The sequence below is a fragment of the Nothoprocta perdicaria genome, unplaced genomic scaffold (genome assembly GCF_003342845.1).
Source record: "Nothoprocta perdicaria isolate Ctin4 unplaced genomic scaffold, notPer1 scaffold_49, whole genome shotgun sequence".
NCBI classification, from domain to species: Eukaryota; Metazoa; Chordata; class Aves; order Tinamiformes; family Tinamidae; genus Nothoprocta; species Nothoprocta perdicaria.
This window is the reverse complement of record NW_020455743.1, coordinates 3,562,730-3,589,506: the sequence shown is the minus strand read 5'-3', so window position 1 is coordinate 3,589,506 and position 26,777 is coordinate 3,562,730. Positions and strand designations below refer to the sequence as shown.

At 42.9% G+C, this 26,777-nt stretch overlaps 1 protein-coding gene across 1 annotated transcript in view; it reads right to left on the bottom strand.

The window, feature by feature from the left end:
- Nucleotides 1-7,673: 7,673 nt before the first annotated feature.
- PRRG1 (proline rich and Gla domain 1) overlaps nt 7,674-26,777 on the bottom strand; it is a 60,689-nt gene continuing 41,585 nt past the window's right edge. The window contains exons 2-4 of the mRNA XM_026047311.1: nt 24,667-24,786; nt 19,542-19,702; nt 7,674-8,805 (exon numbers count right to left, since the gene is read on the bottom strand). Coding sequence (XP_025903096.1) covers nt 8,284-8,805; nt 19,542-19,702; nt 24,667-24,786 — 803 coding nt within the window. The 3' untranslated portion in view covers nt 7,674-8,283. The remainder of the gene's footprint in view (nt 8,806-19,541; nt 19,703-24,666; nt 24,787-26,777) is intronic.

The following is a 26,777-nucleotide window of genomic DNA, read 5'->3' as shown; positions in this document are numbered from 1 at the left end:
GAAGGAGCTTAATTAACTTCATTGAGATATATTTTTACACAGCTATCTGGAAATCTCTGACCAAATGAGCAACACTAGCTATTCTTTTTTTTTAAGCCAACTTGCTAGGAGACATCACTTTAGTCAGTTATTTGGCCCTCAGCTACTTTTCTTCATATGTTTTTTAAACAAACTGTATTACACTGAGGAGTAATTCGGTGAAACGCACTGGATTGCTCACAGGATCCTGCCAGCTTTGATAAAAACAAGCAACCAACTTTCACTAGCAAAAATGCCCAGCTTCTGGATGGAGCTTGTGATTCAGAACAGTAAGAGGAAGGTTGGTGCCACCACCATGTAAGAGCAGATCAAACCTACGCTTGCCTCAGGCAAAAGCCACTGCTCTGCTTTCCAGTGGCCTCTAAGACGATAATGAAGCAACCGTACTCTATAAGCTATAGTAAGTCTATATAGGAAAAAGGTCTAAATTCCCTACTCAAGGAAATCTGCATGCAGTGCAGGAAATTCCAAGGGATTCTGTAATTTGAAGGATTTGAAAACGACTGGCACTATCGAATGGGCAGAGCATCCACCAGCAATGGGAGAGACCCAAATTCAAATCCTTGCTCCGGGGATGTGGTGAGTGGTGAGCGGTCCCAGGGCCAAGCTGCCCATGTGAAAAGGCTGAAAGGCAGTGCTGCTACTGCACAGATGAGTAAGAGAAACGGAGCTACAAACAGCATTTTATAGGGCAGAATGAATTCAGGATGAAAGAATGTAATTAGAAAATGAACTCTAAACCTACTCTGCTAAAGAATCTGTACACTGATAATGTCAGCTTTTATACAATTTGATATAAGAGCATCTACAAGATTTTTGGAAGGAGGGAACAGAACAAGGAGGGATCATTGGTTTTCCAAAACTGTTCATAAATTAAATGCAAGCCATCAATCTAGGAGAAAAAAAAATTAAAAAATGGAAAAAAAATGAAGTTAGCACCTACCAGTACTAGGTATATCTTATGAAATGTGTTAGACATTTTTTCATCTCGCAGAAGTCTTAAATTCCTAAAAGCTATTTGGACAAAAAAGGAAGCAAGCGAAAGGCAGCTGTTAGGAGTACCCAGAGCGCAGATGTGGGCCGGCTCTGCCCGCCTCGCGCTGCCCCAGCGGCTTTGCCCTGGCCAGGGCGCGGGCAGCCGCTGCGCAGGGCACCCACGGCAGCTTGTGGGGCAGTCCTGGGCTGGCCCCGCCAGGCTGGGCTGGGCATGGCAGAGCGTCTCGCTGCTCTCGAGCCGTCCCCTCCGACAGGCGATCTGCAGGAGGGCGCTGGGAGCGCGTGGGCCCGCGCTGCAGCCTCGCCGCCTTCGCAGCTGTCCTTGCGTCCGCTTCTCCCACCCGACATCGCGGGGAGTTCCCACACGCCCACGAGAGCACAGGGCCGTCAGCTTTACCGAACGCTTGCAACAGGCGAAACCCACAGCGACGCTGACGTGTGCTTCACCGGCTGTCCTCGCTGTCAAGATGACGCCCTCCTCCCTCCCCAGCCCTCATCCCCGACTAGCCCGGCTGGCAGACTCCAGCCCATGCACCACAGATGCCACCGCCACAGACTGGTGGCTCTGGGTCAAAGCACCTCGAGTCCTGCGAGACTTCCCACAGCAGCGGATGTGTAGAGCACCAGCCTCGGCTGTGGGTCTGCGGTCAGCATCTTTCTGTCTGGAAAGCAGCCGTTTATTTTTAAAGCTGATCTTTACTTTCAGTCTTTTCCCTTTGGCAAGTGCTTTCACAAAGGAATTTGCCCACTCCAACAGCAAATGTGGATGCCTGCATCCCTCACCTTTATTGTATTTTTACTAGGACTCTTAAGGTTGTAGTTGTTGAGTAGGAAACAAGTCAAAATGTGATTTAATGTGGCTAGTCAATGAAAGAAGCACATTTAGAGTCAGCAACCAAATGCTCAAAAATACAAGCCCACAAGACTGTCAAGTCAGTGAAAAAGGACATAGACATATACAGAGATATCACCACTGGAAAAGACACCAGACACTTTAGTGTTGAAATTACTTTACAAAATCTTTAAGCTGAAGTAACGCTACCCTTTGCTCCAACACCACCACTTTTCATAGAAAGATTTGGTAAGAAATGCTGTCTGCTGTGGTTTCCTCTTGGAAATGATTCATATGTGGTGGCTACTTTAACATTACAAGCTGAAGAGTGTGTAAAAAAGGCAGATGGGTGAAAAGCAGCCTGACACCTACACGTGGCCCCAGCTGCAGGCATTCAGCGCCCCATCTGTGTCTGTCCAGCACTGAAGTACTGGGTGGCTATGGCCAAGCCAGCAATGTTAGGGACAAGGAACAAGAGCAGACAAATCATCTTCCATTTCTGAATACACATCTAGGAAAAAGCCAGGAATGACTGTGGGTTGCACCATTCCTTTCACTGAGATTTGAGTCTCAGGGTGTTTTTCAGCTTGTATTGAATCACCCTACAACCTGCGGAGGCCTCATGATCCAAGTCCTCTCGTGTGCAGAGCTCACAGTTTGTGACCGCTGAAGAAACAACGAGATCCTTGCTCTGCTTTTGACAGCTCGCGAAGAAAATAAAGGAGAAGGAAATTGGGAGCCTCTACCCTGTGGAATCGGTCCAAGGCGAATTCTGTGGGAAAACACATGGCATGTCCCAGGAGAAGCCAGAGACACAGTATGGTGCAGATTACTTGCCATGCAGAGATGTCATCAGTGAGGGTGCTAAGTTAGTCCCCAAAGCTCCCTTTGCCCTCTTGCTCTAAGCTTCTCAAAACCAACCCTGGGAGCAAGGCAGGAATGCATGAAGCTTCCAATGGGAGAAGAAAACGGCTGATTAGGCAAAAGGTTTCATGGTTTTGGTAACTTCTGAGACAGAGGAAAAGAGCAAAGGGAACGAGAACACAAATGTCCATATATTAAAGCAAACATTGTTGCAGAGAGCCAAATGTTAAGCAAACACTGCATACTACACACACACACGCACACACACACACACACACACATATATATATATATATAAATATAATGAACAGAACGTAGGCATGGCCTTTTTTTGCACTCACTTGTTACGTGGCGTTTGACAATCCACTGCCAAATCGTAAGTAAATTACTGAGATTCGACAACTGTTTCTACTGCAAGAGTAAAGTGGATTCAAATTTTTGGCAAAGCCCGAAGTTCAATCACCTTACAGCAAATCAATCAAATATGTGTGCAGCAAGCAGTGAAATAGTGCAGATGTCACCTCACTGCTCTCCGATGAACAAGATTTTTCTGCTTTTTAAAAATTTACAAGCAGTGTGAGGCAATATTTACAGTGTTCACATTATCCAGAAGATAAAATGAAACCTGTGAGTGTGATTTAGAAGTGCAGCAAACAGTGCTTAGCGCATACGAAGCAGTAAATAATGTACAGGCATTCCCAGTAAGCTGCTGTGATCATTCTTTGTAGGCACAGAGATGCATGACAGTGGTTTAGCCTTCCAAACCCGCCTGGATGCCGCCCTGTGCCCCATGCTCTGCGTGTCCCTGCTGGAGCAGGGGGCTGGACTAGATGATCTAGAGGTCCCTTCCGACCTCAACCACTCTGTGATTCTGTGATATCCTCCTCAGTTCCAGCAGGGAAGTGCAGCCTGCAGAGCAATGGTGCACTGAGCCATCGGCCAGCTCGGCAGCCAAGCCCGGTTTCCACACGCTCCGGACACTCGGCATTCGCCGCGGGTGTCGCTTAGCCGGACACGCGCTGCTCCGTTCCAGTGACGTTGCTCTGAACTAGGCAGTGAAGGCCTATCCTGGGAAGTGCTTAAATGTACAACGGCAACAAGCCAATTACTTGGAAAATCATACATTGTTCCAAGGGGCTCTTTATGTGCTTTTGTTATGAACAGTGTAAAACTGCATTTGTGGTCACGAAATTCTGCAATACGGACCTTCTATGCCACTTTAATACCATTTCCTATCCATTCCAGTCCTCTGGCATGTTAGCATAAAAGATACCAGGGATATTTTAGCCTATTCAGCAACAGCCAAGAAAGAAATGAGGCCCCAACATTTCTCTTGTTTGGAACAGATACCCTTGGTTTCCAGCAAGTGTCTTTATAATTACATGAATTTTTGTTTGCTGTTATCTGCCTTGTTCACAGAGCTGAAGCAGAATTGGACAAAGACTTCCTGTAAACTGGTTGAACCCTACTTTGAAAACTCTGCCTTGTTTTTTATTATTTTTTACAATTTATTGATGCTTTTTGTTATTATAAGGAATAATTTCTGCTTTTACCATTATCTGAGGTTGTTGTTTGGCTGTGGTTACTACAAATGCATTTGTTTTTATGAGGCAAGCAGCCCAAGTCAAACATTTGACTAACGTGAGACAAAGTTCTCAGAGAATGTCAAGTCAACCTGAAAAAAAAATTAAAATTATATTTTACTAAATCAAAGAAAACAATTCACAGCCACTGATAAGGTACGTGTAACAACCAAAGGAAACAAAAATAGCACCTTTCAAATACACCAGAATTTGGTTCTCACTGCAGTTGCACACAATCATATTCTGAAGCATTAAAGGCATTTAAAAAATTTATTTCACATATCCAAAAAACAAATGTTACAAAAAAGTCTTCAAGAAACATAGGCAAGAATGTTTAAATATGATAATTTAATGTAAACTAAAACCCTTTAAAATATGCAATACTGTAATTAGAGGTTATTTAAATCCAGTAAAGCCAGAATAACATCCGTGGATGTCCAACATCATCTAAGCAAACAGTTAATTTCCATAATTTCTTACACAAAGATATCTTTATAGGACTCAGTTATTAGTAAGTAACTCGTCTTAGTCCTTAAAAAAGATGAAATTCAATTTTATAATCCAAAGTGGAAATGGAAGCATCCTGACTCTGCACCAGCGAAGCCAGCACTGCTTCAGACATGTAGAACATTCAAAGAGGTAAAATTGTAAATTTGTAATATTTATTGCATGACAAAGCAATTTGAAACTAATAATAATCAATGAGTGCACTGGGGAAAAAAATGCTGCATTAAAAACACCATAAAAGAAATTTTATTTTCCAATCAGATCAGAAAAGCCAGCTACAAGATTAAAAAGTCCGTTTTCCTACTTTTAACAAAACAAAAAAAATGTAATTTGACAGTTTCCAACATAGAGAAAGCTGCTCATGGAAATATAATTAGATAACAGTTCCACACAGAAGTTTAATTCTGAAAATATATTTACTAAAACCTTAGTTTATCGACCAAAATTGCTTATGTACATGAACGGGGGGTGAAAAAAAGCACAGCCCAATGAGTGAGAATCACAAACCACTTAACTTTTTGGGTTTTTTTTTGAGGACAAGCATCTTTTTTGTGTTTCATGGAAAAATACCCCCGGGATCTAAGAACAGCCTCCGACTAGGAGCCAGAAACACGGGCGCAGCAGAGGGAGCACGTGGGGCCGGAGCCCTTCTCGGGGGCTCCTCTCCAGGCCGCGCAGGCGGCCCAGGCTCAGGGCGCTGCCGAAGGAGCTGACAGGAGCAGGGCCGCTGCCCACCTCCTGCGCCCTCCCAAGGCCGAGCTGACAGGAGCAGGGCCCCTGCCCACCTCCTGCGCCCTCCCAAGGCCGAGCTGACAGGAGCAGGGCCGCTGCCCACCTCCTGCGCCCTCCCAAGGCCGAGCTGACAGGAGCAGGGCCCCTGCCCACCTCCTGCGCCCTCCCAAGCCCGTGAGCGCTGCCGGCGCCGGGGCCCTGCCCTGCGCGAGGGATGGAGGGAGGCTGCAAGGGCAGCTCCGCCTGAAGCTGAAGCTTCCCCATGCTGGGGGAAGCACCCGGCCATGGAAACGCCTGTCCAGGGGCATTAGTAACTACTAGGTGCTCCTCTGAGCTACTGCTCACTGCGCGAGGAGATGTAACCTCCATCACCAGTGATTTCTGGCCTTCACTGGAGCCTCTCCACAAGAAAAGGTCAGGCAGTTGGAAGACGAGGCCCAGCCAATTCTTTCTGCACTTGCCCAAAACAAATTGTACTAATCTGCCCAACATCTCTTTCTACAAATAATAAAAAGAGGGTTTTTTGAAGAGGGTCTAGATGGCGTCCATTAGCTCTCATACACTTTACTGCAGCAACTGCAGATCCCTGGTAGACAACTTAGGCAACCTGCTCTTGACCAAAAATGAGAATCAAGTCACTCACAGGATCCTTATTTCATTTGTATTTTGTATCCATTTTTACAGAGGTTTGGCTTTACACTCAACCAAGTGCAGCCATGTATTCCTTTGCAGCAGTTTTCTCTAAAATTCCTTAGGGAGGACCCAGAAAGTGCACTGCCTGAGAACACCTGCGTGGAGGACCCTTAGGGCAAGAGCCCGTGTGCCAGGAGCCACAAGGGCCGATAACAGAAATGAACGCAAGACACTAAAGGGCAGTGGTGATGCTCTGATCGGGGCCTTTGCACCTGCTTCATTTCCCAGTACTTTAAGAAAGCCCGTTTAACACTGCAGTTCTTTACGGCTAAATATACTTTGGTTAGTGTTAGTTGAGTGGAAGAATAGAGACAGTATTAAAGCAAACGCCATGTGACCTGGGTGAGACAGAAAGAGAACCAAAAATGAATGCTTGCAAGCTCGGCTGCCTCGTGAACCCTCGCTTCAGCTAGGGACAAAGGCACGGCTGCACTACAGCTTGCAGCTGCTCTGCCATCTAAACCAGGTTTCTAAACCAGGGGCTGACATTTTATACAAGCGTCTAGTTCAACTTGCACTGAACCTAGCAGAAATCCACAGCTCCTTGGAGCTCCGAGTCGCTCCAAACTTGGGCTTCGGGAGACGCCAGCGCTGTGTCCCCGCGAGGCCACACGGTGGGTGCTCGCCCTACTGCATGAGGTCAGGAGGCCTCGGGGCTCAGAGCCGCAGAGGCAGCCGCTGTTACCACACTGAGCAGCTCCCCTTACTCTGCCTCACACAGGTGGCATCAGTCCATGGGCACCTGTAACCTGAAAGCTCTTGGGATGAGGGGGGGAAAGGGCAACTTCATGCAGGGAATGGAGTGCTCTTTAAGAATTCATGTCATTAACAGAAGCCTGCCTTATTCTTTGAAACAATGAAAAACTAATATACTTCTATTCCTTAAAACAAAGCTCATTTTTTGCAACAGAAGCGCCTTGTTGAAATGAATAAAGCTGCCCCCCCAAAAGGTTTCTGTACTGTATTTCCATGGCCATCAATACAAGGTGCAAGCATGTGAGAGGAAGGAAATCACCAGGATAAGGGGAAGAGATATTTATTTATTAGTGGGAAGGAGGAGGAGGGGGAAGAGAAAAAAAAAGCAGAACAAAACCAAACCAAAACACACAAACTCCCAATGCTTTCCCTTTTCTACTTTTAGAAAAGGAAAGTGTTACCTTAGGATTCCTGTTATGAGTAACAGATGAAATCCTGGTGCCAGTGAAGACTATTGTAGTTTTGGTATCTACTTGCAAGTGAACAAGATTTTATCAACTATATTTATTATTTACTATTAGTTACAGGTGCATATTAACATATGCATACACCTCATCTCTAGGATTCACGGGTAAGGACAGGAAAACTGAGAGGAAAAGCAGAACACACGGGAGACTGTACTCTTAAACTCTCTAAATTACTATCTTGAGCTATTAGCTTCAGAACAGGTACAGAATTTTGAGTTGCAGTGGCCAAAGCTTTAGCACACTTCCCCTCTGTGTAATTAGGACTCTGAAGTTATTGCTCTTGAACCAGCACACACCGCTGACATCCTCGTTTGTACTCAAAGGCAAAATGCTCTCAGCCTTCAGACCTAGGATATGGTGGAGTGAGCTACAAAGACCCAAGTGAGAAAAAGAAACCAAGCAGGGAAGAGCCTACTGCAAAATTAGTCCTTTGGGGTAAAAACTTGCTTAAGAATTCCCTGCTTCACATGATCCTGACAGTCTGTAACAAGATCTGTAGGGAATGTACAGAACAATCAGAATAAAATAAGTGACATCCCTCAAAGTGGAGGTACTTTTGAGAAGTATGACTGAGCACCACGTTTGTACCTGCACCGTGCTCTCAATACAGATCCCTGAACTTCAAGACCCACTGTAGGAAAGAAGAAAATGATAATAATTGGAAAATAAAAATCAACCAAACCCATAAACGAACCCAACCCCAAAAGTTCATTATACAAGTCCGTTAAATTACAGAAACGTGTAATAAGCCAAGATAAAGTGCTACAAAATGATTAGTAGTTTTAAAAAAAACGTCCCCAGCGCTGTTCTTGCTTTATTTCATGCTGGTGTTAACAGGAGTCAGTTCAATCGCCCCGGCTGAGGCGGAATTCACAATGTCGTCGTATTGCGGGGGGGGATCCAGGTGCTGCTCCGCCTGGCTCCTCGCACTGACTGCGCCAGTGGCTTCCTCATACGAAGGAGGAGGGTCACAGTTCGAGAGCCGGGTGGATATCGAGTCCGACCGCCCATCCGCATAGCTCAGGCCTCCAGGAGAAAGGCCACTGACTTCAAACATTTCCTCCTGTGGGGAATGAACAAGGCTGAGAGGCGGCGGGAGGGCCCCTCTGCTGTCCGCCGCGGCGCCGTCGCCCGGCGCCTCGTGGCCTCCCCGACGCACGTACACCGACTGTCTACGCGTTTTCTTTTTAAACAGGCACCTCCATATGACAAAGATGACAATGAGGATAACAAAAAGGCCAATGATTAATGGAAATGCAAGGTAAAATGAATACCAGCTATGTCCTGTGTTACTTTCTCCCTGAAGTCCGTTTTTGTAGACTTTCCAGAACTCCTTCTAGAAGAGCAAGACAGAGTAAGTCAGAAACTGTAAGACAATTAAAAATACACTTTAATCAAATTGCTTTAAATGAATGAGGTAAAAAAAAGTACTCATTATCAAAATGAGAACTGGTACAGAGAAGCATACAAAATAAATTTCCAAGTTTCTTTCTGATAGAGTTACTGATATTGAGAGGGTTTTTTTATTTTTCTCCCTTTAAGTCAACTTAAGGCAACTTCTCACTGCCTGATATATTTCTGTATCAGCACTTAATACCTGCAAATCTTTAGCAGAAACAGGAATAGGTAAGAAATATAATCAGCACTCAACTCAACTGTGGAACCAAAGTTATATATTTCTTTTTTAATTGAATTATAATAGCATAGCAATACAATTTGCCAAGGGAAGGTTTAGAATGATTGAACATTTTGGTAAAGAATAACTGTGTTGTGATCTTGTACTTCAGACATCCCTTACTCTCCAAAAAAGCAGTAACTATCAGCTTACTTTGAGCTGTTTTCAATTCTCGGTTTATAGTTAAAAATAGCTTCGTTAGCATGAGAACATCACACACACACAGAGCTTAATATATTCCACAGAATTGGTAACTTGGCTATAGATAAATGGAAGAAAGTGAAAATATTAAGAAGGCAGAACAAAAAGATGAAAGGGGACATGAGTACCTGAAAAGACTTTTGGCTATCTTACTAATGGGCACAGACAGGGGCACAAAGAATCGTGTCACCATCCAACCCCCCTGCAGTGAATGTTATGCCAGACTAGTTCAAATAAAAGCCTATCCTAACTCAGACAGTAGCCATCCTGACATGCAATGAAAGACTCCTATCAAACTGGATTTTCACTGTTTTATAGGAATGCATGATTCAAAACAAAAACGAACAAACAAAAAACCCCAAAAGCTATTCCAGAAACACTGAACTTGAACTAAAGTGGAGGTCTGCCTTCTCATATTCATGCCAGCATCTATTTTACATGACATCACATACTTCATATACAAAAACCTATGAGGTACTCACCAAGAAAACTGATACAGCCATTATTTAGTTACTATCAAGTGTTTTGTTCGAGTTGTGGACAGACGAGTTTTATGCACAAGCAAATCAGATCCAACAAATTTTATCAGTTCAGGGCTGCTGCCGCATGATCCAGCCCCACTGAACAGGTACCACTGACATGCTGCTTGCTGAGGCAGCTTCAGCCCAGAAGCAGCTGGGCCCTTCTAGCCCGGAGACTGAGTTCGCCCTCTGCTAAACCTGAGCCAGGACACGAGGTGCAAACCACAAAGAAAATCAAGATTTGCTTAATTGGAATCAATAGTGATTAGACTGCTTGCAACTCCAGCACAAACGACAGCAGAAAGCTGCAACAGATGGAAATAATTTTGAAACTACAGGAAAAAGGGAAACAGACCACACCCTTGAAAGGTTGCAAAGAAAGAGAAGTTAGAAAATTACAGAATGGTCTGGTTTGACTTCAATTCCCAGAACACACCTCAAATACTACGCTGTTTGTCCTCCCCCAAGGCGCTTACAAATACCTCTCTGAGTACTGAAGGGCGCATGTGAAGCCAGAGGAACGCTTATCCAGTTGGGCAAAGGTTGGCCACAGTTTCAGTGCCATCCAACATTTTCATTAATGACGGGAAGAAAATGTTTGCTTGCTATATATGGAGTCGACACCAAGCTGAGTGAGGACATCGGAATTCAGAACAAAGAAATTTGAGTCGTCGGCAAGAAACAGAAATAACTCCATTTCTCTTCAATGAAACTACTTAAGAATGAGTCATTGACACAGGATGGAGAGAGACTGCACGTAACAACTGAACAGCAACCATCGTTGCCGTTTCTCCAACACTATGGAAAATTCTGCCCTGGAATTATAAGCACTAAGACTGTCCATTAGACACGTGAAAGACTCAAAGACTCTGAAAACTGTTCCGAAAAAACCCCCAAACCTAAACTATGCTTAGAAGCAGGTTTCTGTTTGTTTTCACTATCCAACCAACCACGAAGAGAAACAAGATCAAAGTTTTCCTTTGACGTCTACTGGCTCTGTGACCCTGCAGAGCACCTCACCCTCGGCCCTCCACCCAGAGGAAATGCCTCCTCGATAGCTCGCCCCAGCTCGCTGAAAGGCAGGGAGGCTTCTGCAGCCTCCTCAGATGCCGCCAGAACCACCCAAGCTGGTTGTTGCCGGCGTGTGCTGGGAGGAACAGGCAGCGATGAGGGCAGCAGGGTGTTCCTACTGCCCATCTTCTGTGCGTATCTATCCTCCATTCACTGCTATCGAATCCCAGCTCAACTGTGCTGACTTTAAATAGAAAAACTAACATAAAAATATATATTTTCAAGATTTCCAGAGAGGTAGGAAGATCTTCATTGCCTATTTCCTTTCCATAGAGTCTGAAAATTAGATCTTTAGCTGGAATACATAATAAATGTATTCTTAAAAAAAGAGAGGTTTATGAGAATTATTATTGATGTTGTTTCTACTGAAACCAAGCAGCTTTCCACTTCACCGTCCTGCTGCCTCAGCAGCACCACAGAAATAAAAAGCAGTGGTTGTTTCTGAGGCCAAATTTGTCAAGATGTCCTGAAAGACAGCAGAAACACTAAGCAAGGACGTATCATTTTACGGGCTCCACAGAGGAAAAAAAGTACTTTTGATGAAAATGAAGGAACCCAGTTTTCCCCTGGCAATGCATTTTGTGTTGGAGGCAGCACAGGAAATAGTAACCTCACAGCAGAGAATCAGTTGCAGTTGGTGTTTTAGTAACATCGCTCCATGTTACTGTCTGTGTAGCTTTATGTGCCAGAGCAAATGTCTCTGCAGCTTCTTGGGAAAGCTGAAACACCCGCGTCTCTTCTCCTCCCTCAGGCACAGGGCAAAGTGGCAGCCAGGCTGCTTTGCTGAGTGCCAGGCACTCAGCAAAGAATCTGCGTGTGGGCAAGGAAGGTGCTTAAGTCATGGAGTGACTGGGCAGGTGCCCAGTAGGGTAAGGTAGCGGTTTACACTGCCCTAAGAATCAAGATATAGTTAGTGTCTACTTTCATTTACAAGCAAGGTAAAACAAATATCAAAAACTCCCTCAAAAACTCCCCAAAATTATAGTACTTCAGAACTAAGTCTACCTTACAAAGACATCTGCATACAGATGAAAGAAATATTAACAGACTTATTTAGTCCAATTATAAAAACGCTCTTGTTCTAAATTTTCCTCTTCAAAAGCAAAAGAAGCACTAATGTACCAAACATAGTTTCCAGTCTGCATTTTTGCAAGCCAAATAGCAAAGAGAACCACAAAGACTATTAGTTCCAGACAGAATTAGCAGCAATCACAAAAAGCTAATACTTGAAGTTCAAGTTACTAAAGCTCAGCTTCCAAGCAGCCTCCCCTCTACTTGGCCATTACACAACTGTGCCACTGCCAAGGGAAGACACACCAGGAGCCATCTGGGCAAAGTCAAATAATGCTCATAACTAAGTAAAAATCATGGAGAACTCTGCATTTACACGGTGCAATGAGTCTTACAAATGGCTATGACAAAATGGAAGGGAAGAGGGAGGAAAAAAGCCAGAAAACTAGGAAAGCAGTTGTAGAATTAATACAGAAAGTTAAAGAGTAATTTAAAAGTTGGAAATCTTACACCAAATACGCCTTCAGTTGTTGCTGATGTCCTAATCTAATAACAAAGAGGACTTTCTACTGCATAAAATTATTAACTCGTGATTTATGAGGATACTCCAGTAATCATTTACCACAAAGCACTGCCTAGCTGGGAATACAAGGCATATATGCCCTTAAAAGGCTGCAAAACTAAGTTAAGGAGGCCATGGAATCAGATAACTGCAGTGGAAAAGACACAGAAAATACCTAATGCATATTCTCGCCAAGAAACACTTTTCTGCTTGTTCCTTATTGCTTATGCTACAGCAGTTTGAAAGAGCAGCAGAACCAAACCCCAAAGCAAAGGAAGGGCATTACACCGAGAAGGGCAGTTATGGTCAATTTACCCATTAGAACTTTTCCAGCCCATTTCTAGCACTTCTCCGGCACTGCCCATTCAGGAGACAGCCTGCACTTAGCCAACTAGATCCGCACGCCGTACGGGACGCACACGGCAGCTAAGCTGAGGGGAGTGACACCACGCTGAGACTGCGAGCAGAGGTTTTACTATGGTCTGGCAGCCTCAAACAGCTCCTGGCCAATGTTCTCACTTGTTTTAAGGGCAGACTAACACTAAGCCAGTTGAAGGAGCGCTTGGTAGAGGCAGTAGGTAGAGGCTACACACAAAGCAGTAACAGCAAGGGAGTGTATGTGCCAGGCTGCTCTCATCTAGCCTGTGCTCAATTTCAGGTGGCAGGAAGAAATGTCTCTTCTCTGCCAGATGAACATTTGGTACTCGCAGCCAGACACATGCTGATGCTAAAAGCCCTATTTAATCACTTCTAGAACTTCTAGAGAAGCTCCAAGGTAGACCAACAAAGATGATTAAGGGACTTGAATATCTATTGTATGAGGAAAGACTGAGCGACCTGGGCCTGTTCAGCCTGGAGAAGTTTGAGAGGGGATCTGATCAATATACACAAATACCTGAGGGCAGAATGTAAAGAAGACTGGGGCGAACTCTTCTCAGTGGTGGCCAGTGACAGGACAAGGGGCAATGCGTGTAAGTTGCAACACAGGCAGTTTCACCTGAATTTAGGAAGAACTTCTTTCTTTACAGTGAGGGTGACAGAGCCCTGGCACAGGCTGCCCAGGGAGGCTGTGGAGTCTCCTTCTCTGGCGATCTTCCCAACCCACCTGGATGCCGCCCTGTGTCCCGTGCTCTGGGTGTCCCTGCTGGAGCAAGCAGTTGGACTGGATGATCTCTAGAGGTCCCTTCCAACCTCAACCATTCTGTGATTCAGTGAACAACCTTTGACAACTGGCCAGTGATCACACGCAACGCTTTCTGCAGACTACTGCTATTACATATGAACAGCTTCACAGGTCAGCCCCAAGGTCCACTGTGGCCACTCTTCTTTATGGTGGCCAAAGGAGAATACCAGCAGACAGCAATAGTTCCCCAGTTTCCAAGTATTTCTAGAATTTTGTTAGCTATAATAAGTCCCTTCTTTCTAAAACACTGGACTGATTTATCTTCCATTCACTTATATCATTCTCAACCTTATAAGCTCCTGGCAAGACAGCCTGTGACCAGGTAGCCTGTATCTCCCAGCTGTTCTCAGAAGAAGGGCTTCTGTTTGCCTTGAACTTGCACCTTCTGCTTTCCTTTAATGCCCTCTTTGCTCTCCTATCAGAAGGATGGCAAGCAAGTGCCATCATATCTGCTCAGCCTCTTCATGCTCCTCATAGACATCTGTCACATCTTCCATGATCTAAGTATTTTCTAATCTGTTGTTAAATAAAGTCTTTTCATATCTTTGATCATCTGTCACCCTTTTCTAAGCCTTTATTTAGCTTCTACACTGCTTTCTAAGAGCTACAGCGACCAGAGCTGTATACTTGCACACCCTCAGTGCAGTGGCACAATGGCAGAACTATGTTTTCCATCTCAGTCCCTATTCCTTTTTACCACTGCTTATTCCCCCTCCCTTTTTTTTTGAATGCTGAGTGTTAATTACAAGTTTTCACATATTCTCTGTAAACTCAGATCTTGCTTCTATAGAATCACAGAGTCGTCATAGTTGGAAAAGACCTTCAGGATCTAATGATGCCATGGGGAAACTGAGAAATATCAATGAGATTTCAGAGCCCTAGGGGAGGGCAGTCAAAGGCCTGGGTACCCAGGTTGTGTTCTCCTCTATCCTGCCAATGAGAGGAATGGATATGAGGAGGAGAAGGCAGATATTACAGGTTAACATCTGGCTGCACCGCTGGTCTTGGCAAGAGGGTTTTGGTTTCCATGACCATGGGACTCTGTTTTGAGGACTACCAGCTAGTGGGGAATGAGGACAGCCACCTCAGCAAGAGGGGTACGCGTGTCTCTGCCGAAAGGTTGGCTGGCCTGATTAGGAGGGTGTTAAGCTAAGTAAGAAGGGGGAAGTGGAGTGTTACATGAATAGGGCAATCAATGTCATACAGCCCAAGTCAGAAGGTGCCCAGAGGGAGTATCGTAGTGGGAAACTGAGTATAAAACATGATTATAGAGGGTCCTCTTTCACCCCTCCTGGGAAACCTACAGGCTCAAATAATTCCCTGAAATGCCCAGTGTATGAAGCATAGGGAATAAACACGGGGAAATGGAGATCTGTGTGCAGTCTCAGCATCATGATCCCATTGGAATTATACAGACATGGTGGGATAGCTCACACAACTGGAGTGCTGTCATGGAAGGCTATGTGCTTTTTAAGAAGAACAGGCTGGGAAGGCGAGGTGGTGGAGTTGCTCTGTATATCAGAGAGCAACTGGAATGCATGGAGCTCAGCCTGGGAGTCCATGATGAGTGAGCTGAGAGCTTGTGGGTAAGGGTTAAAGGCCAGACTAATGAGGGAGACACTATGGTAAGTGTTTGCTACAGGCCACCTGACCAGGATGAGGATATTGACCAGGCCTTCTACAGACAGCTGGAACTAGCTTCACAACCACAGGCCCTGGTTCTCATGAGGGACTTCAATCACCCTGATATCAGCTGGAAAGATAACACTGTGAGCCACAAATGGTCCTGGAGGTTTCTGCAGTACATCACTGATAACTTTTTGACAAAGCTGTGGAGGAGCCAATGAGCAGAGGTGCACTGCTGGACCTCGTACTAACAAATACAGAGGGACTAGTTGGAAATGTGAAAGTAGGGGAGAGACGTGACTGCAGCAATCATGAGATGGTGGAGTTCAGGATCCAACGAGAAGAAGCAGCGCTGTAAGCAGCCTTGCAACCATGGACTTCAGGAGGGCCAAGTTTGTCCTCTTTGGGGACCTATGTGAAAGAATCCCATGGGCTAGGGCTCTGGAAGGAGGGTGAGGGGGTCCAGGAGAGCTGGTTAGTTTTCAAGCAGCATTTGCTCCATGCTTCAGGATCAGTGCATCCCTACAAGTAATAAGTCAGGCAGGGGGAGTAGGAAGCCTGCATATATGAACAGGAAGCTCCTGACAAACAGAAGGCAGCATACAGGATGTGGAAGAAAGGATAGGCCCCCCGGGGAGAAATACAGGAACGCTGTCACAGAATGCAGGGATGAAACAAGGAAAGCTAAGGCATATTTGGAATCAAATTTGGCAAGGGATGTTAAAAATAAGAGCTTCTTCAAATATATCAATGGCAAAAGGAAGATCAGGTCTCCCTGGTGGACCGTGGGTCAGCTAATGAATGGGGAGGGTGCCCTGGTTATGAAAGAAGCAAAATAAACACAGCTGTTGAATGCCTTCTTCTCTTCAGTGTTTACCAAGGACAGCCCTCTGGAATCCCAGACCTTACAATACCAAACTGGGAGGAGGAGCTGATAGCCCTGAGGGCTGCGCTGGCATCCAGAGGGACCTGGGCCGACTGGACAACTGGGCAGTGAAAAATCTCATGAAGTTCAACAAGGGCAAGTGCAGGATCCTGCACTTGGGGACGAATAACCCTGGACACCAGTACAGATTAGAGCTTGACCTTCTGTAGAGCAGCCCTGCAGAGAGGGACCTGGGCATTGTGGTGGATGACAAGATGCAGTGTGCCCTGGTGGCCAAGAAGGCCAACGGGATCCTGGGGTGCATTAAGAAGAGCGTCTCCAGCAGGTCGAGGGAGGTGATCGTCCCCCTCTACACAGCCCTGGTGAGGCCACATCTGGAGACTGTGTCCAGTTCTGGGCTCCCCAGTACAAGAGGGATGTGGAGCTGCTGGAGATAGTCCAGCGCAGGGCTACCAGGATGATCAGAGGCCTGGAACATCTGCCCTGTGAGCAAAGGCTGAGGGAGCTGGGTCTGTTCAGCCTGGAGAAGAGGAGGCTGAGGGGGGACCTGATCAGCGTGTATAAATACCTCAAGGGAGGCAGTGAGGAGGAGGGGCCGACCTCTTTTCAGTGCTTGCCAGCAACAGGACTAGAGGAAACGGCCACAAGCTGAGGCATCAAAAGTTCCACGGGAACTTAAGGAAAAATTTCTTAACAGCGAGGGTGCCAAAGCTCTGGAACAGGCTGCCCAGAGAGGTTGTGGAGTATCCGTCTCTGGAGATCTTTAAAACCTGCTAGGACGCAGCCCTGTGCCCCGTGCTGTAGGTGACCCTGCGTGTGTAGGGAGGTTGGACGAGATGACGACCTCTGAGGTCCTTTTCAACCTTAAGGATTCTATGATCATTGAGTCCAACTGTAAACCCTTCAACACCATACCTGGTAAACCACGTCCCTAAGCGCCTCGTCCACACCCTTCTTGAACACTGTCAGGGGTGGTGACTCCACCACCTCCCTGGGCAGCCTGTTCCAGTGCTTCATCACTCTTTCTGTGGAGAAATTCTTCCTAACATCTAATCTTAACGCACCGCTCCCCGCCCCCCTCCCCGGGGGTCAACAACTCGAGGCCCTTTCCTCTTCTCCTAGCTGTAGTTATTCTGAAGAAGAGATCGACACCTGCCTGAGTGCAATCTCCTTTCAGGTAGCTGTGGAGAGCAACAAGGTCTCCCCAGAGCCTCCTCTTCTCCAGACTAAACAATATATGTTTAGGAACAGCTCCCTCAGCTGTTCCTCCTAAAGTCTCTGCTCCAGTCCCTTTACCAGCTTCACTGGCCTTCTTTGGATACCTTCCAGCACCTCCATGACCTTCTTGTAGTGAAGGCCCCAAAACTGGACACAGGATTCGAGGTGCAGCCTCACCAGTGCCAAGTACAGGGGGACAATCACTTCCCTGCTTGTGCTGGCAAYGCTGTTCCAGATAAGTCAGGAGACTGTTGGCCTTCTTGGCCACCTGGGCACACTGCTGGCTCATGTTCAGCTGGCTGTTGACCAACACAAAGAGAGGAGAGAGAAAGAAACTGACCTGAGAGGCAACGTGTTTCGGTTATGTCTTTGCTAGTGGCTTGAATTTCTCATGCTACTTAAGCAAAAGCAATACTGTGTTAAAATTTAATGCAAGGTGTGTCATGGCATGTGCCAGCCTTCATTATACGATGAGCTGTCATTAGGAATCACCACACCAAGCAGAGATTGAGAGGCAAAGCATGTGTGTGCATGCAATTTAAATGTCAGAATGAAAAAGCTTTGAAAAGACACCACACACGATCCACTGTTTTATTTTAATATAAAGGAAAGTTCTCATTCTAGCCTCTCATCTCCCTAGGTATGACCTCCAAACAAAAGATGCCATTTATTTAAATACTGAATATGCCTTACTATAGACAGCAATTTTTGATGTAGCCATTGAAGAGTGAAATAACATAATCTTTGTAAATTATAAAAAAATCTACATACTCCTTCTTCCATCCTGCCCATTAACCCTGAGACCTGCAAGCACAATTCCTCTGTGCAGAAACACACAACAGATGGATGCCTTTTTTGAAAAGTTTTCTGGGTGACATTTTTAGAAGTAGTTATTTTTCAGAATATTTCAGAATATAATCTATATTCAGAATAGAATAATAGAATATTCTATATCTATTCTGAATAGATTATATATTAATTCAGATTATATTCTGAATAGATATAATAGATTTATTTATTTAGATTTATCCCCAAACTCAGCCCCAATTTCATTCATCCATCCATTTCATTCATCATTACATTAAATATGTATATATAATGAGTGCATTGCATTCAATATGTCAGACAGCACAATCAATGCCTGTGTGCCCTTATTTATTTGCTGGGAGGCCACCTAAGGCATATTGGGTGTGATCTACAGATACTGCTACAGAAGCACTTGCCACAAGCCTCTTTGTAGTACCTGAGCCAATGTGCTAAGTGCCTAAATGTGGCATACTGCAAATTTCTTCATCCAGACTTGCACAACAATTCTGCGTGGCCAGGATCTGCTTTAGCAGAGAAGTCCCCTGAGATTAATAAATTACTGCCCTTGCGTAACATATGACAACATGGACATTCCTATTCTTGCACTGTTTTAGATCAGTGCTGCTTGTCAAGACTGTCTGGTGGCCTGCAGATGTTAACTTCAAGAAAGTGACTTCTTTCTGCAAATTTGAGACTATTAATAGCCTGAGGACCACCGTTTTGGCTTACTACACAAGCACACAGGATTCAATGGCTTGTTTAGAAAGGAATGCTTTGAGTACCTCACACACTTCATGTGAGTATATTCTGTAAACATGCTGTTCCCTAAGCAGTGGAATAAATGAAGATTTGTACCCTTTGCTTCTAAGTCTTCTCCACTAAAAGCCCCAGTCCCATGATTTCTTTTCTAGGTCAGACCTAAGTGTGTGGTGATAGGAGAGCCAGCACCAATGTCTAGGTGGTACAGAATGGATAATGACAAAGTTTTGTCCACTCTTCCTCAAGCAGAGGTATTATTTTAGGTTCTTTTTCTTCTCATTTGTCAATTTTCACAGAAATTGTAACAACCTAATTATCTCTGGGATTTCTGCTCCCTGCCAAATTCGGTTTAATTGGCCCAAGGTTTCAAAAATTATTACTCTGCAGTCTATCCCTCTCCACGCAAACCTCATTTGCTTAAAGAAGCAGGTCAAAAAAGAAAAACAAATGTAGCATAATGCTGTGAGAGCACATGAGCATTTAGCACACCTAACAGCTCAGTGTTAGGTGTGTTAGTTTACTGTTAATGCACACATATACATCAAAACATACCGTCTTTTCCTCATTTTCAAAAGCTTCTCTTGCTTCTTCATAGGTACAGATTTCTTCTCGGCATTCATGCTCTATATCACCTTGCTTTAATTCTTCCAAAAATCTGTTGGCTCTTGGGTATCTTTTAAACACAGAATTGGCCTTGTCCTCTGTTAGGAACACTGAATAAGAGGGAAGATAACAGAAGTCACTTATAAAATATCCATAACTTCATGGTTAAATTGCTCAAAGAAACTGTGCTTGGGGGGGGGGAGGGCTTTGAAAAAGCACGATAAAAGAACTCTCTAACTCTCTAATGTTTATTTTTCTACTAATTATAGAAAATCCAGGTAGGAATATATGTGACAGACCCACCGAGCTCCCCATTTCTCTATTAGATAGCATTCAGGATTACTTCAAATTTTTTACTTCAGGATTTAAAACCTGTGCTGAAGAAGAATACTCAGACACACACTCAAGTGATTTCTTAAACTAAGGTGATAGACTATGAGTTATACAAGCTATATTTGCTTGCAAACACTCCAAAAAAAATACTGGCATCCACCCTGGAACATCTGCATGCTCAGAAGTTTTTGAAGATATAAATATTTCTAAATATTATTGAGCCACTAAAGTCATACACTAGAAGACTGGCATTTATTGAAGTCTAACTCCTATGAATATTTGCCTAAGCAATTTTGAAGTTGGCTTTCTAAGTTCATTTCAGAAATGTTGGTGAAAGAGCAACATTTTCAGGGAGCAGAAAAAAAAGATGAGGACCTTATTCCATTTTACTGAATCATATGCATAAAACCTATTTTGATACAGTCTTATCTTACAATGTCAACAACTTATTCCTCAGAAACCAAAACAATGAATCACATATATTCAGAGAATCAAAAATATATTTAAAAATGATGGAGAAAAGTATATTTGCTTTCCTTAGTAATATTCCTAGAGTGATGCTTTCTGTTCAAAGAGAGCTATGAGTAATCTCCCTTAACTTTCCTGACCAACAAACTTGTTATGAGTATCATAAAACTGGAACACTCCAAAATCTGCAAGACGGAATAGCTTCCAAATTATGCCTGCAGTGTATGATGCAGAAATTCTTCAGCTATGTCAGGCCAGGAAACAAGAAAAGCACCATCTGTGAAACACTTTGTAGACTGGGACTATAAATTTGAAATGACCTACCTATGATTTTATGTAAATTAAAGTTTGCTGTATTTTTTCTTAAGAAATCGTATTTCAAGTACTAAAGTGAAAAGGCTGCAAGTCTATAAAGATCAGCACTATATTGCTTTGCTTTCTTACAGCTTAACCATGGTGACTTTTCCAGCAAGGAGGCTACTATCATACTGCGACTGATTTACTGATCTATTTTAACATTAATTTCTGTTTATTCAATATCTCTTGTGTGCTTACTTTATAAATCATTAAACTTTGTCACCTTCCTTTTGCAAAAGATTAAAGATCAAACTCAGTGATACCAATCGGTCACTCTTATGCTTTCAGTTGAATACCTGATGAGGGTACAAAGTTGTGTGCGAGCCAGGTATTTACAAATAACCTGCTACACACCAAACAGGCCCCTTTTATGCATGTAAATTACTAGAGGCACCCCCCCACACACACACACATTATTAGTCATATTGACAGTGCATACAACTGTGCAGCCACAATTTTGCTTTTCTTTAGCACTGCAAGTGAACATATAGGCATTTTTCATTGAGGAAGTTCAATGATTAAATGAAATACAAAGTAATGTTCAAAAGCTCTTTCAAAACGCCTGAATGATCACCTAAGTGTGGTATGATTTAGGATTTGTTCATGTCAGGAAGCCGGCACACAACCAGGCACCGGGATGAACCTCCAGTGCTCAACCTACTTCTCAGCTGCTCCTGTGTGCGTTCCTGAAGCAGGACAGACCAGACATCTTTAGGAGTGTCTGTATGTGACTAACTGAGGAACAGATAGTGAACTTTAAACCAAACCTTTCCCTTCCTTCAGCAGATGAGACCTGGGGAATATCATTGCACAGACAGAACAAATCCTCAAAGAGGAGGAGAAAAAAAAAAAAAAAAGGAAAAAATGCAATGAGAACAACTAGTGAAATTCTGGATTGTGTGGAGGGAAGAAGGACTGAAAAGGAAAACACAAGTGACCAAAAATACAATGATTTTAAGCTATCAGCTCTCAGAAGCAATGTACAAGTCTTTGTTTCTACCAAGGAAGTAAACTGAGAATGAAGGTTTAAAAGGTGTAATGTCATGCAATGTTGCATTCACTATGCACTGAGTTTCTAGATTATACTTCAGCATTCCAAGCAGAGCAAAGCATACAGAGCAAGTTCTAGAGCAAAGCATACAACTCTGCCTCAAAACAGGCTAAAGAATAGCAAAACATAGAAACTACACAACATTCATGAATGGCCCCCTTTTTTTTTTTAAATAACACTATTTTGCAACCCATGTTCAGAAAGGGCCTTAAGTCTCTAAAGCTACTGTATAGAAACCCACACATCAGAGATAAAAAGGCCCAACAAAGAGAATAAAAAGCACATTATATTCATTCTGAAGGGATCTGAGAAATCTTGTGATTAGTCCAGATCAGGAACTGCTTCTGAGCTGCAAGATTAGAAAAATGAAATAAAACAGCTTACAGGTTTGTTTTGATTTTGTATTTTCAATGCTTCACAGACTCCCAGTGGCTTTAAAAATTTATTCAGAAATCAATAAAAACACTGCGGAGAAGCACAAAAACCAGATCACACGCTTATCAAAGCAATCTTGATGGAGGCACTGATCAAAAGATATTGATTTCATGAGAATCAGTCATTGTCTGATGTTTCCCCTAAGAAGAAACAATGGAACCACAGTGCAGAAGGCACCATCTCCTTAGTGATTAGGGCACCATAATGCAGGCACTCACCCTAACTGCACAGAAGCGGGTGAAAAAACTTCTCTGCTTCAGATGCCCACCTAGCCAGGCTACAGCATGGCCAAATTCACTCTAGCTGTTACTATGGGAGCTTAAGATGATCCGGGAAACACCGCACATAGCAAGAATCAAGGGTGGAAGCAAGATGAAGCCTAATTACTAACTTCGTTGAAATAACTAACAAAGACAGGATAAGGAAAAAAATCAAAGTTACTTTTTTGGTGTTATGTAAGACAGTCACAAAATACAAATAATTTAAAATTCTTTCATCTTCCCAACCTCCTGTCCTTATTTTTGGTAGAATATTATGTAAATGTGCAACTACCAAATCTGATGCACTGGAGCACATATTTATTTCTTCAAACATGTTTGCCTTCAGTACTCCCTGTGTGCAAGTAACACTTGGCTTTTAGAGCTTTTATGCATCAGAAAGGTACAAAAACACTATTTCAAAGTACTAGTTACGAATTATTGTTATTAAAGGGCATAACACAGCTCGATTTATTACATATTCCCAGGGAACCTTGCGTACAATCAACAGCAAGTAGAAACTCAATATAAAACAAAAAATGCTGCTAAAGTGACATATTTGTAAATATGAAAATAGGCAGTGTTTTTTTAATACTCCACCAACTCACCATCTAAAGTTCTAAAGAAAGTGTAACAGCACATGTAGAACTGAGCTTATCTTCCTCCGGGAGTTGCATGATTGAATGCATGTCTGCCTAATTTATCCTATACATATACACATACACATACACACACACACACTCTTACATATAATCCTATACTTTGCAATAGTTACTTTTATGATATCTAGAGCCTGCAAGATCTTCATCATCAAAACCTTGTGCAAAGCAACACTAAATATATATGTAGGTGCTCAGGTACCAAAGCAGATTCCTCACGAGGAGTGAGGCAAGCACCTAACATTGAACTATAACGAAACTGGGTGTAAATTATTTTCCAGATGGTCCAATCAGAGTTATTTTTAGCAAAAAGCAGTTTCTTAATGTATTTGGTGCACCATGGAAGTCACCATTTCAAATTACAGACAGAATCCACAACAAAACTTTCTCTTAAAAGGAAACTGCAGTTGACAGCTCTGGAGATTTGTTCTGATCTCTTACGAGAGATGAGGCTCAGATCTATCCCTAAGTCTCCCAGCATTCTTTAAGGCTTAAGTGGAGGAAGACCAGAGTAAGGAAGAAGTGGGGATTTGCATCAAAGATGCCCTAGAACACACACAAAAAGAAATCATAACCCATAACAAAAAATACTACTAAAGCACACTTCTTTATCCAGTATTCCCACTCCTGCAGATACAAGCAATACCATTAAATAACTCAAGCAGATGCAGAAGGATTTAGCTTGTCACAGCCTTTTCTCTTTCCACATGCTGCTTCTTCCCCTAATATCTTCAAAAGATTTAGGTCATGACAAAGTCCATAAAAGTGGATAAATATATCTGAGCCCTGCTAACTGATGCTGCCACAGCCAAGGAATATAGGCTTTAGTGACAGAAGGAACAGGAAGAAGGGGCAACTCAGAAAAGTCTCTTGGTAACCAACAGAATTGCAAAGCAAAATCCCAGGCACTTGGAGCACCAAAGTTTCTTGTAAAAGCTCTGATGAGAACGTTAGCAGCCTCCCCTTCCCTGCTCCCTTATCAAGCAGACCAAACCCACCATCAAATATTAGAAATAAACATTTCACTTTAAATAGATATTGGTAAGTTTCAATCTTGCTGTAGATTACCTTAATTACTATTCAGCTAGGACAGAGGAGAACAGTATATTCTTCTGAGTATTTAGTTTTAAAATTTTAAAAGTGATTTGTGCTCTGAGACTCAGGAGTTAGTTGGGAAAGCTTGGGGAACAGTCAAACTGAAGTATGCGAGGCTGCAAATTCACCCCTACACTCTCTGTTCTGGTGCTAGCTTTCAAAGGTCTGTGAATAAAACTTACGGAGTTTAATATTATAGCCCACATATAGCACCTATGTCAGAACAACAGTACAATTCCAACTCAGTTTCATGTGAGTGAAAATCTACACCATATGTAGCAACAAAAACTACTGCAATGGCAGAGGATATTTTTTGCATGAAGTGACAGGGATTTTAGGGGGAGGCTTTCCTGCAGGTGTTAATACTGGCTTTCATGGAGAATGAGGTATGCATATTCATTCATCACTAAAAAACTTACCACTGTCCATGATGATTACTGTCAAGGCAGGGAGTTTGCAAATATCAAGCCTGTTAATAAAAAAAAAAAAAAAAAGGTTTTGTTGAGTTTGTGAATTAGGATTAATAGGGAAAAGTTTCTCTTGAATCCCAATAATACTATATTAATGCTGGAAGACTCTGTGGTCAAGATTGATCCTTCTTCTGAAATGCACCACTTACTGCATGCAAACCAATGTCAGTGGAACAGAAAGAACACTTAGCAGGCAATAACTCTTGCGAAATGACGAAGGCTTTATGCCTTTTTTAAGCTTTCCTTTTTTAGATCATACAAAATTATTGACATAAACGTGTGCATATAATTCTCAATTAATCTGCAATCAACCTACCCTAACATGAAGGGTATTACACTCTTTACTGTAATTATTTATACTTTAACCAAGACACTTGTCAGAGAGCACCAGGTTCACACATTACTTGAGCGATGGATGAGGTTTTCAGAATCAGAATAAACACATGCAAATTCAATCAGAGTCTGTAGTGATTAAAACAGGATGGCAAAGGAATTTGCAAAACATGTGAGCATCCCAGTCTACAAGAGTCTACATGTATTTTATACCTCATCTTGGAAGGAGAACAGAGAAGAGACGCTCTCAGGCAAGAAAAGATCTCTTTGCACTACGCAGACAGAAAGCCAACAAGAACCACACCTGAAGATAGCAGTATGCAGTGAGCGAAAGGCTATCACGGGCTAGAGGCAAGGGCAGAGATTAGATTGTTGATGGCCTGTTTCAAGCAGCAGAAAGGTGCAGCTCTCTCACTGGGCAGATCATTATGCAAGGTGGAAGTATTTTTTTTTATTAATAAATCAGCAACTTCTAAAAGTTAACATCAGTCTGCTTCAAAGCTCTGGCTATATATCAACATATGACAGATAACACACTCATGCTCTCATGCTCTATTTGAAAATACACACCGAATATTATCTTTGATGTAGCTTGGTCATTCCAATATACTTAAATAAAGCCCACAAAAATATGTTAATTTTAACAGTGAACATGTCATTACTGCTGTAAGAGTGTAGTTCAGAATACAATTGTATTCAGTTATTCAGGAAGGAAGGTATTCTATAAGATACCTTTATATGAGGATTAGTACACTAACAATAGAGGTCATATTATTATTTTTAATACAGAAAGAATTAGGATTGCTAATTAAAATGCATGTATTGGCATAAAAACCCTATAGGAAGCCCAGGCCTAAGTTTCCTTATTCATACTGAGAGAGAAATCGCATTGTACTGCAGGTCTACTGTATTTTTTCAGTGCTTTAAAATAAGGAGGGTTGGTTTCTTTCTTTTTAAAAAACACAGAAATCTTGCAGCAGGAAACCTGACACTTGTCATTGCTGTGGCTTAATCAAGGATGTCTGTTGATAAGTTTTTGTTTAAATTTTACCAAAACAGTCTGGAAAAATACTTATTATTACAAAATAAAAAAATACAAAAACTTGTAACAGAGAACCCTTTAAGACTCGTTCCACACACTCATATGCATTACTTTATCTTTTCCTTGCAGTTTATTCATGCTCGTTCTACTGCACAATGCAAAATGACAGCATTTTATTTGCTTTCATGGTACAGTACTGGGCTGAGCAGGATTAGAAGTCAAATATAATCAATCAAAATGTGATTTCTCTTCTAATACTCCAGTCCTATCGGTTCTGCCTCATATTGTGCAAGATGCTGTTTCTGAAACGCGCTGCTCTCATCCTGCCATCTTGAGCAGGGAGCAGATGCTGGGCTCGTCTTGCCCAATCTTGAAAGAAACATCATGGCAAGAGAGACACCTGAACCTTTGGTTGATTAACTAGCAGTTTGCAAGGGGAAGGCTTGAGAATTCCTCCTGTTCCTCCTTGAACAAATGTATATACTGCAAAACGACTAAAACAAGCTTGCCTCACTCACCTTGTGAGTCTTTTCTGAAGGAAAACAAGAAATCGGTTACTTCTTCCTTCTCCCCCACCAATACCCTCTTTGTACTTAGTGTATGATTCTCTACATCTATTTCAGCTTATTCTTGCAAGATGAACACTTTTTTTTTCTTTTAGAAAAAGCTAAGCGTGCACAAAATC